This window comes from Engystomops pustulosus, chromosome 3 (assembly GCF_040894005.1).
Source record: "Engystomops pustulosus chromosome 3, aEngPut4.maternal, whole genome shotgun sequence".
In the NCBI taxonomy this organism is placed as follows: domain Eukaryota; kingdom Metazoa; phylum Chordata; class Amphibia; order Anura; family Leptodactylidae; genus Engystomops; species Engystomops pustulosus.
In genome coordinates, this window is record NC_092413.1 from 129,457,319 (window position 1) to 129,470,403 (window position 13,085).

General features: G+C 41.6%; 1 protein-coding gene across 9 annotated transcripts in view; it reads right to left on the bottom strand.

Annotated features, from left to right (window-relative positions):
- Nucleotides 1-13,085, bottom strand: part of MYO6 (myosin VI) — a 180,990-nt gene that overhangs the window by 125,334 nt on the left and 42,571 nt on the right. For 5 of the 9 annotated variants that reach the window (XM_072142093.1, XM_072142091.1, XM_072142090.1 and 2 more), the window contains exons 3-7: nucleotides 12,540-12,584; nucleotides 11,798-11,867; nucleotides 7,044-7,117; nucleotides 3,139-3,268; nucleotides 1,145-1,250 (exon numbers count right to left, since the gene is read on the bottom strand). In XM_072142093.1, the coding sequence (XP_071998194.1) occupies nucleotides 1,145-1,250; nucleotides 3,139-3,268; nucleotides 7,044-7,117; nucleotides 11,798-11,867; nucleotides 12,540-12,584 (425 nt within the window). The remainder of the gene's footprint in view (nucleotides 1-1,144; nucleotides 1,251-3,138; nucleotides 3,269-7,043; nucleotides 7,118-11,797; nucleotides 11,868-12,539; nucleotides 12,585-13,085) is intronic. The other 4 variants (XM_072142095.1, XM_072142094.1, XM_072142096.1 and 1 more) reach the window with 1 other exon arrangement.

Genomic DNA, 13,085 nt, shown 5'->3' on the forward strand with positions numbered 1-13,085 from the left:
CACCCGTTACAACCAAGGTAGGCAGAAGAGCATCTCTGAATGCACAATACGTCGAACTTTGAGGCAGATGGGCTACAGCAGCAGAAGACAACCACACCGGGTGCCACTCCTTTCAGCTAGGAACAGGAAACTGAGGCTACAATTTGCACAAGCTCATCGAAATTGGACAGTAGAAGATTGGAAAAACGTTGCCTGGTCTGATGAGTCTCGATTTCTGCTGCGACATTCAGATGGTAGGGTCAGAATTTGGCGTCAACAACATGAAAGCATGGATCCATCCTGCCTTGTATCAACGGTTCAGGCTGGTGGTGGTGGTGTCATGGTGTGGGGAATATTTTCTTGGCACTCTTTGGGCCCCTTGGTACCAATTGAGCATCGTTGCAACGCCACAGCCTACCCGAGTATTGTTGCTGACCATGTCCATCCCTTTATGACCACAATGTACCCAACATCTGATGGCTACTTTCAGCAGGATAATGCGCCATGTCATAAAGCTGGAATCATCTCAGACTGGTTTCTTGAACATGACAATGAGTTCACTGTACTCAAATGGCCTCCACAGTCACCAGATCTCAATCCAATAGAGCATCTTTGGGATGTGGTGGAACGGGAGATTCGCATCATGGATGTGCAGCCGACAAATCTGCGGCAACTGTGTGATGCCATCATGTCAATATGGAACAAAATCTCTGAGGAATGCTTCCAGCACCTTGTTGAATCTATGCCACGAAGAATTGAGGCTGTTCTGAAGGCAAAAGGGGGTCCAACCCGTTACTAGCATGGTGCACCTAATAAAGTGGCTGGTGAGTGTATAAAAGGATGCAGATGATTTTCTAATGGACTGTATCAATCGTTATATTTCATCCACATGTTGTGGGAAACTGACTTCTGGAGGACAAATGTTGATCCAGGGATCATTGTAAAGTTACAAAGGAATTGTGAGTTAACTGAAGCCCATCCCATATGGGGGCCTTGTCTTCTGCTGAACCAACTCTGTAAAATTTTATTTTTCAAACTCATCAACTGTAAATCTGAAAACATTTAGAAATCATTATCCATAACAATGGGTGTGGAAATCTATCATCACATACTGGATGTAATATTATAAGCAGAAAATCTTCATTTTTATTCGCTATATACAAACCTCAGAACAAACTTCGTATTTTCTGTCTTGCCAGCTCCCGATTCTCCAGACACAATGATTGATTGGCTCATCTTCAAAACCTTCATGTCTCGAAAGGCCTTATCAGCTGGAACAAAACGTATTGTAATAAACAGCACTTTACTGCTTCAACAATTCTAGCTCACAGAAGATATTTACTATAAGTATGCTGCCGAAAAGAGACTCCGAAATGGCACAATGGGTTGCAGTTTAGACTTTTTTTCCCCTTTTTTTGCAGCCTGAAAGGTCATACTGGCCTGAATCTGTATTATAGATTCACAAGTAATATCTGCAATATCTTAAATTAAAGAAAAGTTTCTTTCTTTCTAACATGCACTTATCACCATTTCTAAACAAACCACCTATTCTTTTTCCAGCAGGCCCCTAACACGGGGAACAGACATATAACGGAACTATGTTACAGTTAATGGGAATCTGGCATCAGTTCTGACCATGTAAAACTGCAGATGGTATTAGGTATAGTTTCTAGAGAGCTGTTCAAAAACACCTTTGTGTTTGATTTTAGCAGCAGCAGGACTGTGAAAAATATATTTATATTACACAACTGTCATCTCTTCACTGAATACAGCACACCCCTTTCCCAGATAAACTCTTTAGTATTGACAGCAGAGGCGGAGGGCAATGCCAAGTTCTGTGAAAAAGTCTCACACCAGTGCTCCAAGTCCAGCTACAATCCTGGAGGGAAAAGAAAAGTTGTGTATATATAATTTCTTTTTTTCACGGTCCTACTGCTACAGCATAACTACTATAACAACATACAGTAAACAAAGTTATGATTCAACAGGTCTCTGGAGCTGCTACCAAACACTGCACACTCCTATAGTCAAAACTGATGAGATCTGTCTGCTCTGTGTACAGATTTCATAGGGATTTTTTAATACCGTATATACTCAAGCATAAACAGAGTTTTTCAGCACAAAAATTGTGCTGAAGAAACCTAACTTGGCTTACACTCGAGTCTATAAAAATTTTTTTTAAAAAATCAACACTGTACTCACCTTTCAGACACACCCCACAGGTCCTCTTCTTGCTTCCAATGCTCCGGTGCCTCTTTGCGTTCTTTAGCTCCTCTTCAGGTCCCCTCGTAAAGCCGGTGGCTCACAAACAATGATGGTGGCAAGCAACTGATGTCATTGTGAGTGCCGGCTGTGCGTGGGGACCCCAAGAGAAGCCAAACGACCCGAAGAGGCACCGGAGCGACCAGAGCAAAAAGAGGACCTGCGGGGGGTATCGGAAAGGTGAGTACAGTGTTATTTTTTTTTCAATAAAAGCTTGACATACTCGTGGCAGGGGCTTGCAGGCTACATCCTGGGGGAGATGGGCTGGCAGGCTACATCCTGGGGGAGATGGGCTGGCAGGCTACATCCTGGGGGAGATGGGCTGGCAGGCTACATCCTGGGGGAGATGGGCTGGCAGGCTACATCCTGGGGGAGATGGGCTGGCAGGCTACATCCTGGGGGAGATGGGCTGGCAGGCTATATACTTTGGGGCAGTAGCTGACAGGCTTAATACTGGGGGGGCAGGGGCTGGCAGCCTATATACTGGAGGCTGGGGCTTTCTGGCTATATACTGGCTGGAGACAGTGACCAATGCATTTCCCACCCTAGGCTTATACTCGAGTCAATAGGTTTTCCTAGGACAGCAGATGTCAGGGGAGACAGAATAGGGCTACTTAAAACTCGACATTATAATTAGCCTCACCCCATCAAAAGAGCTACTCAATAATTGTTGGGTTCTGAATTTTGCTGATTGGAAACATATTTTATTTAGTTAACAGAACATTCCTATAGAGGACATTACTCCTTGCAGTCCGGTAAAGATGAGTTCATAGACTAATGTACAAATCTAGACCTATTGAACTTAGATTACACAATATATTCTGACAGAAATACAAAATATTTCATAACAATTAAGCAAAAAAACAATTAAATTAACAAAGTAACAATGATACATACCTATTGCATATACATGTGGTGGTAAAGTTCCCAGTGATCTACCGTGGTACTTTTTAATGCACTCAGATGTATAAAGTTTAGGGACATCAAAATATGGATTTATTGCAATCAAAATGTTGGCTACATAAGTCTAATTAATAAAAGGAGACAAAAACGTTCATTAATGTCCATACTTTTAATAGCTCTAAAAGACAACTTTGTATCAACATTATACTAGGTTCAGGTAAAGATTTATGCATACAGATTTCAACCCTAACCATCATTTTGGATGATTTTTGATACTGTGTCGGAGGAAATATTGTACATTTTTCTAAAATACTTTATGTATATTATATTAGGAAACTTTCCTGTGACCCGAGTGTATTATATATTCAGTTAGAGAGGTGGAGTGCAGAGCGCTTTGCAACCCTCCCCTCTCTATAGAGAGACGTGCTGCAGGCCGTTCTTACAGCAAAAGATCGGGCACGTTTTTTTTCCCTGTGACAACACGGTACATGTCGTGCATAATGGAGTCCAATGGCGGCAGCATGTTGGCTGCCATACGTACAGCTAGCATATAGCCGCCACATATGGTAGTGTGCAGGGGGTCTTAGTTGTTACTTACTTAGTCTTATTTCTACCGTTGCTGTGGCAAATCATTTAATGAAATATAATAGAAAAATGTTCAACACATCACTCACACACAAAATAACAAACTATTCCAAATGGCAGTTACGATTTAAAGGATACCTATCATCAGGTCTTGGTCACTAGTCCTGACACCACTACCAGTTGGAGGAGCTTACAAAGATTCCATCCAAGGCCTTTATCTAGTTAAGTCATACATTAATCATTATAAAATCATCTACTATGTAAATTAGGCTGGGCACATGGAGAGAGAAAGTGATGTCACCCCTTTTACCCCTCCCCTCCCCCTGCTCATGTCTGTGTGTAATGTAAAGTAAAGCATTGCTAGTGTCTGTGCTTTACCTGCTGCCTGTGAGAGACACAGACATCAGCTACACAAGTACCTGACATGTTCTACTATAACATAGCTGCATCCTGTAGCAGTTGAAAACACACACAGGCTGCAGGGAACATGGCAGCCAGAACCAGGAAGCACATAGAGGAGCCTGCACCAGCATCATTATACAGGCTGTCAGTCATGTGTAAGGTGCTATGCAACTAAAATTGCACACCTATAGAACTATTTCACTACGACTTCACTTAATATTTGTCATCAACTTCAGTACCTCAATAACAGACTGAACTACAGACTTTAAAGCATGCTTTAAATGGCAATAAAGCAAAACATGTGTAAAGCTGAAAGTATGAAGAACCAGGTGAGAAAACACAAAAGCATATAAAGAACAATTTCACTACACAATTTATTATCCCTGTGGTAGATAGGTGAAGCAGATGAAAAGAAGGCAAAACATGGTCAGTAAGTGTCAATTACAATTATTTCTTAGGAGACACTTGGTGTCAAACCTATATTGCAGCTGTCACTGTTTTGGCAGATGGCAAGATTACTTCTGTAATTTGGTCAGAATTAATTAAGCACAATTAGGCAACTTGATCGTAGCATAAAAGATCAAGTCTGTCATCTGATCCAGGAGGTGTTAAAGGAGACTTTTGTATTATCTACTTAAAAACAAGGAAGAACAGAATGAAGTGTACCCAAGCCAAGAGCTACACAGGTTACTGTATAATCTCAGATAATCAGGATTGGTGGATAAAAGTTTAAAAATTTTGTTTACTGGTTTCCACTGAGTGGTAACATCACAGAAGATTGGGGGACATTTATACAGTGCCTTCAAAAGTATTCGGCCCCTTGAACTTTTCTACCTTTTGACACATTTAAGGTTTTAAACATAAGGATATAAAATTGTAAAAAAAAAATTTTTAACACCTAGATACGTTTATTTGTGAACCATTCCATTGTGGCTTTTGCTTTAGGTTTGCGATCATTGGGGTTTATTTAACAAGGGTCTGCGGATCGCATTTCTGTCAGACTTCAGGGATTGCGCGGCTGGGACAGGTATTTAGAAGGGGATTGTATTGCGCGCTGCCTTTCATGCAACATAAATGGGGGGGGGGGCAGGACAGATCGCAGGATTTAAGATTAAAAACTGTGTCGCAGGATCAAGCACTTACATGCTCGACGAAGAAGAAGGTGAACTCCGGCTGACCTGAGCGGGGAAGCGACAGATGCAGGATATCAGGCGCATGATCTCAGTGAATCGCGCCAGAGTGCCTTAGCGTCGGAACAATGCACTTCGGGTGATCTCCTCAGACAGGTTAGTAAATGTGCCCCAATCTCTGTTCCAGACTCAGGTCTTTTGAATACTCCAACAGGTTTTCTTCCAGAATGGTCCTTTATTCGCCTCCATCCATCTTCCCATAAGGCCATAACCATGATGCTGCCACCACCATGTGTGACAGTGGGTACGGTGTGTTCAGGGTGATTAGCGGTGTTGCTTTTACGCCAAACAAATTGTTTGTTATTGTGGCCAAAGAGTTTCATTTCGGTTTCATCTGACCAGAACACCTTCTTCCACATGTTTGGTGTCTCGTGGCAAACTTTAAACAAGACTTTATCTTCAAGAAATGGCTTTCTTCTTGCCATACTTCCATAAAGACCAGATTTTTTCAGATTATGACTGATTGTTGTCTTATGGACCACCTCAGCTGTAGATCTCTGCAGTTCATCCAGAGTGATCATGTGCCTCTTGGCTGCATCTCTGATCAGTCTTCTCCTTGTTTGAGATGATAGAGGGAAGGCTGGTCTTGGTAGATTTGCAGTGGTCTGATTTCCATTTCAATATGATCGCTTGCACAGTGCTCCTGGGATGTTAAAAGTTTGTGAAATCGTTGTGTATACAAATCCGGCTTTAAATTTCTCTGTAACAGTGTCACGGACCTCCCTGGTGTGGTCTTTGGTCTACATGATGCTCTCTGCGGTTTAAACAGAACCCTGGACTATCACGAGCAGGTGTATTTATGCAGAGACTTGATTACACACAGGTAGATTATATTTATCATCATCAGTCATTTACGACAACATTGGATCATTCAGAGATCCTCACTGAACTTCTGGAGTGAGTTTGCTGCACTGAAAGTAAAAACGTGCCAAATTATGATGCACGCCCCACTTTTCAGTTTATTATTTTTTTTTACAAAAGTTTAAAATATGCAATAATTTTTGTTCCACTTCACAAATTGTTGTTGATTCTTCACCAGAAAAAATACAATTTTATAACTTTATGAAGCATGAAATGTGGCAAAAAGTATAAAAGTTCAAGAGAGCCAAATACTTTTGCAAGTGCCGTTACCTCTGCCAGTTTAGTTTCTGACTAGCTGTCAGTAATGAGGCACATATTTAATTTTGTGGCGCTTAGTAGATAACATTTCTGAGTATGCGCAAAATTATAGCCAGAGGATGGAGCCAACTGCGTCCTCCAGATTATCAGCACCCAAACTTAAAAATTAAAAATAAACACATTAATTGTGTCAGAGTTTCCAAGCCACAAAAACCACTCCCTTTTTCACTGTTGAAAGGAAAAGAGGCAGGGAGAGCGCCATGAAAAAAAGGCGGAAACCCCATGGTTAATATCCACCGCTGTGTCCAGACTGGAGCGCCATTGTACCTAGAGCAACAAGTCAGCTGTCTATTCCTTTGGAGTTACATGGAGTCAGCGGATAGTTCCATTGGGTAAAGGCAATTTAGGATTTCTTATCAGAACAAATATGAGGCATTTCATATCATAAAACTCAATTTAACTTTATTGTTATGGAGAGTTTAAGCCAAGCGGTCCGCAACCCACGAGCAGCTCTTAAGCTGTTCTGTATTCACCCTGCACATTTCCCATTTATGCAGAGGTAATGATCATTTTAATTACATGTGCTCTCTATAATGGACTTACGTATATTTTATCTTTACTGTAACGAACTTTAATATTGTGGAGAAGGGTAGCTTCATTAAGATACATCAAAGAACCTGCAACAAAAAAGAAAGAGAATAATTAGGTAAAACTAGATTCACTTTCAAAATCTTTACAGGTCTCAAAACTAAAGATAGGAGTAACAGAAAAGCAAATTTATAAAAATGAATTAAAAGAATTCTTAAAAACAAAAACAAACTGACTGATAAATGAAAGCTCATCTTTTATAAAAGTCTATGGCTTTTGTAACATAAATAATTAGAAGTTTTGTGCCCTTGTAGTTGGTCTTTTAAGTCTCCTGACGAATAACAAGCAGGTTGAATGGATGCACTGGGGTTGGAGTATTCAGCACACCCAGTGCGTGACATGCCGGGAATTACTAAGTGGCTCCGACCTCCCAGAAGTCAAAATCTACGAAACAAGCTTGGTTATTTCAGTTAAAACCTTCACCAAATTTGCAGAGCAGGTTTTAGATGAAATATATATGCCAGGCAGGAGCGTCACTAGGTCAAAAGATCCGGGGCTCATGCCCAGGATCTTTTGGCTGGTGCCCCGGATCTCCCTGGGTCAGCAGGACCGTTATCCCACTGCCCGGGCATCCTCCCCTGTCTCATCACGATTCGTGTCCTCTGGACATAGATCGTGATGAGAAGCTTCACAATGCAGAGTGTACATTGCTTTCCCTGCAGGACCTGTGATGATGTCACGATCACATGACCTGCAGGGGGAAGAAGAGCACGGAGCTGCACAAGTGAGGTGAGAGGGAGAACATAGGGGGATCTGCGTGGGGCACATTACAGGGGGATCTGCGTGGGGCACATTACAGGGGGATCTGCGTGGGTCACATTACAGGGGGATCTGCGTGGGGCACATTACAGGGGGATCTGCGTGGGGCACATTACAGGGGGATCTGCGTGGGGCACATTACAGGGGGATCTGCGTGGGGCACATTACAGGGGGATCTGCGTGGGGCACATTACAGGGGGATCTGCGTGGGGCACATTACAGGGGACATTACATGGGTGCTGTGTGTGGGGACATTACTGGGAACATTACAGGGGGGCTGTGGTGGGGACATTACTGGGGGACATTACAGAAGGGCTGTGTGTGGGGACATTACCAGGAGACATTAATGGGGGACCTTACAGGGGGGCTGTCTGTGGGGACATTACAGGGGGGCTGTGTGTGGAGAAATTACAGGGGGGCTGTGTGTGGAGACATTACCTGGAGACATTAATGGGGGACCTTACAGGGGAGCTGTCTGTGGGGACATAAATGGGGACATTGCAGGGGGGGGCTGTGTGGGGGACATTACAGGGGGGCTGTGTGGGGGAGACATTACTGAGAGGATTTGTGGGGGACTGTGGGGACATTTCTTGGGGTGTGTTCACACATGGCAGTAGGATGGGGCCTCGGTTTGCTCACACATGAGTTTCCAGTGATGGTTTTGTTATGAATAAGAGCACCTGGTGTCTTGTATTTGTTTAGATGCAAACGTGTGAGTGCAGCCTTACAGTATTTTGGGAGAGTGTAAGGGCAGCAGCAGGATAACACTGTCAGGGTGTGTTCACATGATGCAGTTACAATCAGTTTTGAGGTGGTTTTAGGTGCAGTTTTGTCAATTTAACAGGTGAAAGACCTGATCTGAACGGGTGAATTTGAAGGGGAAACCTGTTCTACAAATGTTGTTCACTTAAAATAACAAAATGCACCTAAAACCACCTCAAAACTGATTGTGATGCATTTTTAATTGCAACATGTTAACGCGCCTTCGGAGAACCAAGATATAGGGACAATAAAGGACATGTGGTGATGCCTAATAGTGAAGTGGACATGTCACCAGCAGTCACTGTGTATAACACGTAGGGATTTCTCCTGTGTTTCTGTAGCTCTATATACCCTCAATAACGTTATTATTGGCAGAACCAAATGTGAGGGAGGGTATGTACAGTAGCGGGCATTACTGAAAGTGCCATACACATGCATTGGGGCCTGTGCCCCGGATCTTTTACCACCCTAGCAACGCCCCTGATGCCAGGACAGTATTTTGGTGCAGGATATAGTATATTTGGTTGACCAGAGCATAAACTGCCCCTGGCCCACCTTGTTCCCCAACCCACCGCACCCACTTTTTTTTTTCTTAAGTGACATGTTTCACAAAACAGGATACATCGGGCTATTACCGTTTGACAAACAGCCATTAAAACCAATACAGATCAGATAATTTTAGCTACTACTCCTATGGCTTTCAACTATGAAGGACTGCATTGTGTTTTGCAAAGAATATATTTTTTTGAAGAGGCCAAATCCACTGTGGACATAGTCTAAGAGATAAATGTTTTTTGTTTTTTCAATATCTTCTTTCCTCAAGGCGTCACCTGCATGTGCTAAAATAGCATAAACAAACTGCCCATTTTCATCAAGACAAAGAAAATAAACTACCGGTAAGTACGCCAGTACTTTTTTGTTATATCATTACTCTACTCTTGTTAAGCAGCACTCCATGAAATAGGGGGATATGGAGATATATTATGGCTCTGTAAAACTCTTACCATGTCTTACTTGAGTTGTAATACACCTATTCTAAAGAGAAGCCAAAACTATAGACATGAAAGACCCTGGCTACTTAATCTGTTCCTGCATGACCAGGGTTGGCATCATAATCTAAGAAAGTTTTATTTTCAAATAAAAAGATCCATAAAGAGTTAAAAAAAGAGGACACATAATTTATCTGTCTCTATGATGACATATTTTATATCCATGAATCATTCAATTACAATTTATAAAGAAGCACAAAATGAAGAGGATATTTTTCCAAAGTCCAACTATGTAGCATGATGCAGTGTAAAAAATATTTCCAATGAATGTGAATGAGAAAACCCTCTACAGGGAAAAGTCACATATAAACGATTAATGAAACTGGACTTTGCACAGTAATTGTCCTCTAAATGAAGGTAAGTAACAATTATGGAGTTACCGGTTATAAAAGAAAAAATCCTTGTTAATTAGTGACTTATATAGGAAATGTTTAATGATTTCTTCACAGCAATGGCTCAGTAATGTTAACTAATCCTGACTGCACTGAGAATTCACTGTAAATAACCAACTCCCATGAGTTAGTAAAGCCCAAACCTTTTCTGGGTAATCTGTAAGATAACATAGGTAACATTAACAAAATGATTATTTTGTAGTCAGAAGAATTAATGAGAATCTAGATACCATATATACCTGAGTATAAGCAGACCTGAATATAAGCCGAGGCACCTTATTTTGCAACAAATAACTGGGAAAACTTATTGAAATATTGAAATATGAAATGAAATGCATTGGTCACAGCCTTCTCAAGTAATGAAATTCCCAGCAGTCTCCCAAGTAATGGAATGCTCTGCAGCAGAGCCCCTGGTAATGAAGTGCCTTTCTGCCAGCCCCCCACGGTGTATAAAAAAAATATAAATATAAATTATATAAATATAAAAACTATACTCTCCTTCCGGTGCTGCCCGATGCTCCCCGCAGCTCCTCTGCCTTCAGCTTCTCATCTGTAACAAAGCGTATCCATGCTCTCTGCCCGCCGGCGCACACTATGACATCAGAAGCGGCGACAACATTGCATCATCACGTGCGCCGGCTGGCAGAGCGTATGGACACATCTCTGACTGCTTTGTTACAGAAGAAATACTGCTGTACAGCCAGCGCCCCCCCCCCCCCCACTCCAAACACTGCAAAACTCTTCCTTTATTGATGCATTAAATGGCAGTACAGGAAATCCACTTGTAACAGATACACTGTCCTTATTCATAGCTTGCATAAGCTGCTATGTGTTTGTTTGCTTTTCAAGTATGCCTATACCCTAGAAGAGGGGTGATCCGTGCTTTACTCAACAAGTCTAGGAGAATGGAGAGCTGGTTTCTCAGTCTTCTGAAGCAAGTCCCCTACCTATGAAATGCCCTGCAACAAGCACTCCTAAGCAATGAATTGTTCTGCAACACCCCCCCCCCCCCCCCGGAAAATGAACTGCAGCTTGCCCCCTCACTGATGAAATGCCCCCCGACCAGCCGAAATGAACTGCAGCCCCTGCTATACTCACCTTCCGGCACTCCCCGATGTTCCCAGCGGCTCCTCTACCTTCAGCTCTTCATCTGTAACAAAGCGGGCAGAGACACGTCCATGCCGCGCACACTATGATGTCAGCAGCAGTGACACTGCCGCATCATACTGTCCGCCGGCGGGCAGAGCACATATATGCGTCTATGCCTGCTTTGTTATAGATGAAGAGCTGAAGAAAGAGGAGACGCGGAAAGCATTAGGCAGCGCCAGATGGTGAAGTTTATTTTTTTTTTACACTTGTGGAAAAAGAGGCGCTGAAAATCTCTGCTTATACATGAGTAAATACGGTATATCTATCCATCTGTCATACATACATACATACAGGGTAACAAAAAGGTCAGGGCGGTGGAATATATTGTGATATACACATGGGATCAAAAAACTAAAAATAATATGTGTGTCAAATATCCAAATCGGCTATAAAAAAAATGGAGGTTCTCATTTAAAATTGTAAACTAAATTAAGGGTAGGTAGGGGGCAGGGTTTGGTATAATTGAATAGCTTTTTAAAACAAGTATTTGACACATAAGTTTTTAGTTTTTCATTCTGTTGAGTATTTCGAGAGATATTCCACCTTTCCAGCCTTTTTGGTACATAATTATAGTTGGAGCAGACACTATGATACTCACAGTTGTCCTCCACATGCTTTAAGGTGTCCTCTTCTGCAGGGAAAACCTGGTTTATAGCTGCCAAAAATGTCTGGAAATACAAAATGTGCTTTGTTAGTATAAATGGTGAACATTACATACTAGGACAGGATACTGGAAATTACAATTTTCTGTACAATAAGAACATACTATATTACAAAGACAAGGACTAGTTCACACCTGCATCTGGGCGTTCCATTTCTCTTCTGTTAAATGAGAGCATAAGGAAAACCGGACGTGGTAGGTGAACGTAAGGGCTTCCATTCACCTTTCTTTCCCTATACACTATAATGGACCTTCCGTTACCTTCTGCTATACATACATTAATTAACAACCCCCGGCAAATGCAGGTGTAATCTTAGCCTTACAAAACTGCCAACAATATGTTAGTAACAACAAGGCCAAAGAGGAAGCAAGGTGGCATGATTGTGGAACTAAACTACACACAGTTTGTAGTCTGTTACTATAGAGACAAATGGTTTTCATATGGGATTAAACATATAGCCTGTGCAGTGATGGGGCACTGTAACTAGGAGTTATCAGTTGCAAGTCAGGTAAGTCGGGTGAGGACTGTCTGTATATACACTTAATCAGTTAAATACAGTAATAATCTACAATAATGTATTAATGGTTAGAAAAAAAAAAAAAATTTCTAATATTGTTTTAGTATAAGGAACTAAAGCACTATAGTAGTCATCAGCTGACAGCAGGATGTTCTACTCACATTAGGAGGCATCTTATTCTGCAGTCTGGTGCTAGCTATTCGATCCTTAAGACAAATTCAAGGAATTAGAAAACCCCAAAGCCCTAAAACTTCTGCTATTAAAAAAAAAAAAACCTCATATGTCTGAGGTTATAGCCATAGCATCTTTATCTAATAATGGAGCTTTATTGGTCCAGTAACATAAAGAGAAAATAACAATGGTTCACCCCCAGATAACAGATGAACTTTCAAAAGATGCTCTAGCTACAATTGTGTTTTCCTATAATGACACAAGTCCATAGGCCTACATAAATACAAGACTGCACAGAATCTGTACCACTTTCTTTCAGTTTTCATAAGATTTCTCATCAATGGCAGTCTTACGCAGGGACTTGCGTTATTTATTCATACATCAGAAATGTTTTCAATACATTTACAGGCAGTCCCCGGGTTACGTACAAGATAGGGTCCGGAGATTTGTTCTTAAGTTGAATTTGTATGTAAGTCGAAACTGTATATTTTATAATTGTAGATCCAGACAAAAAAATGTTTGGCCCCAGTGACAAT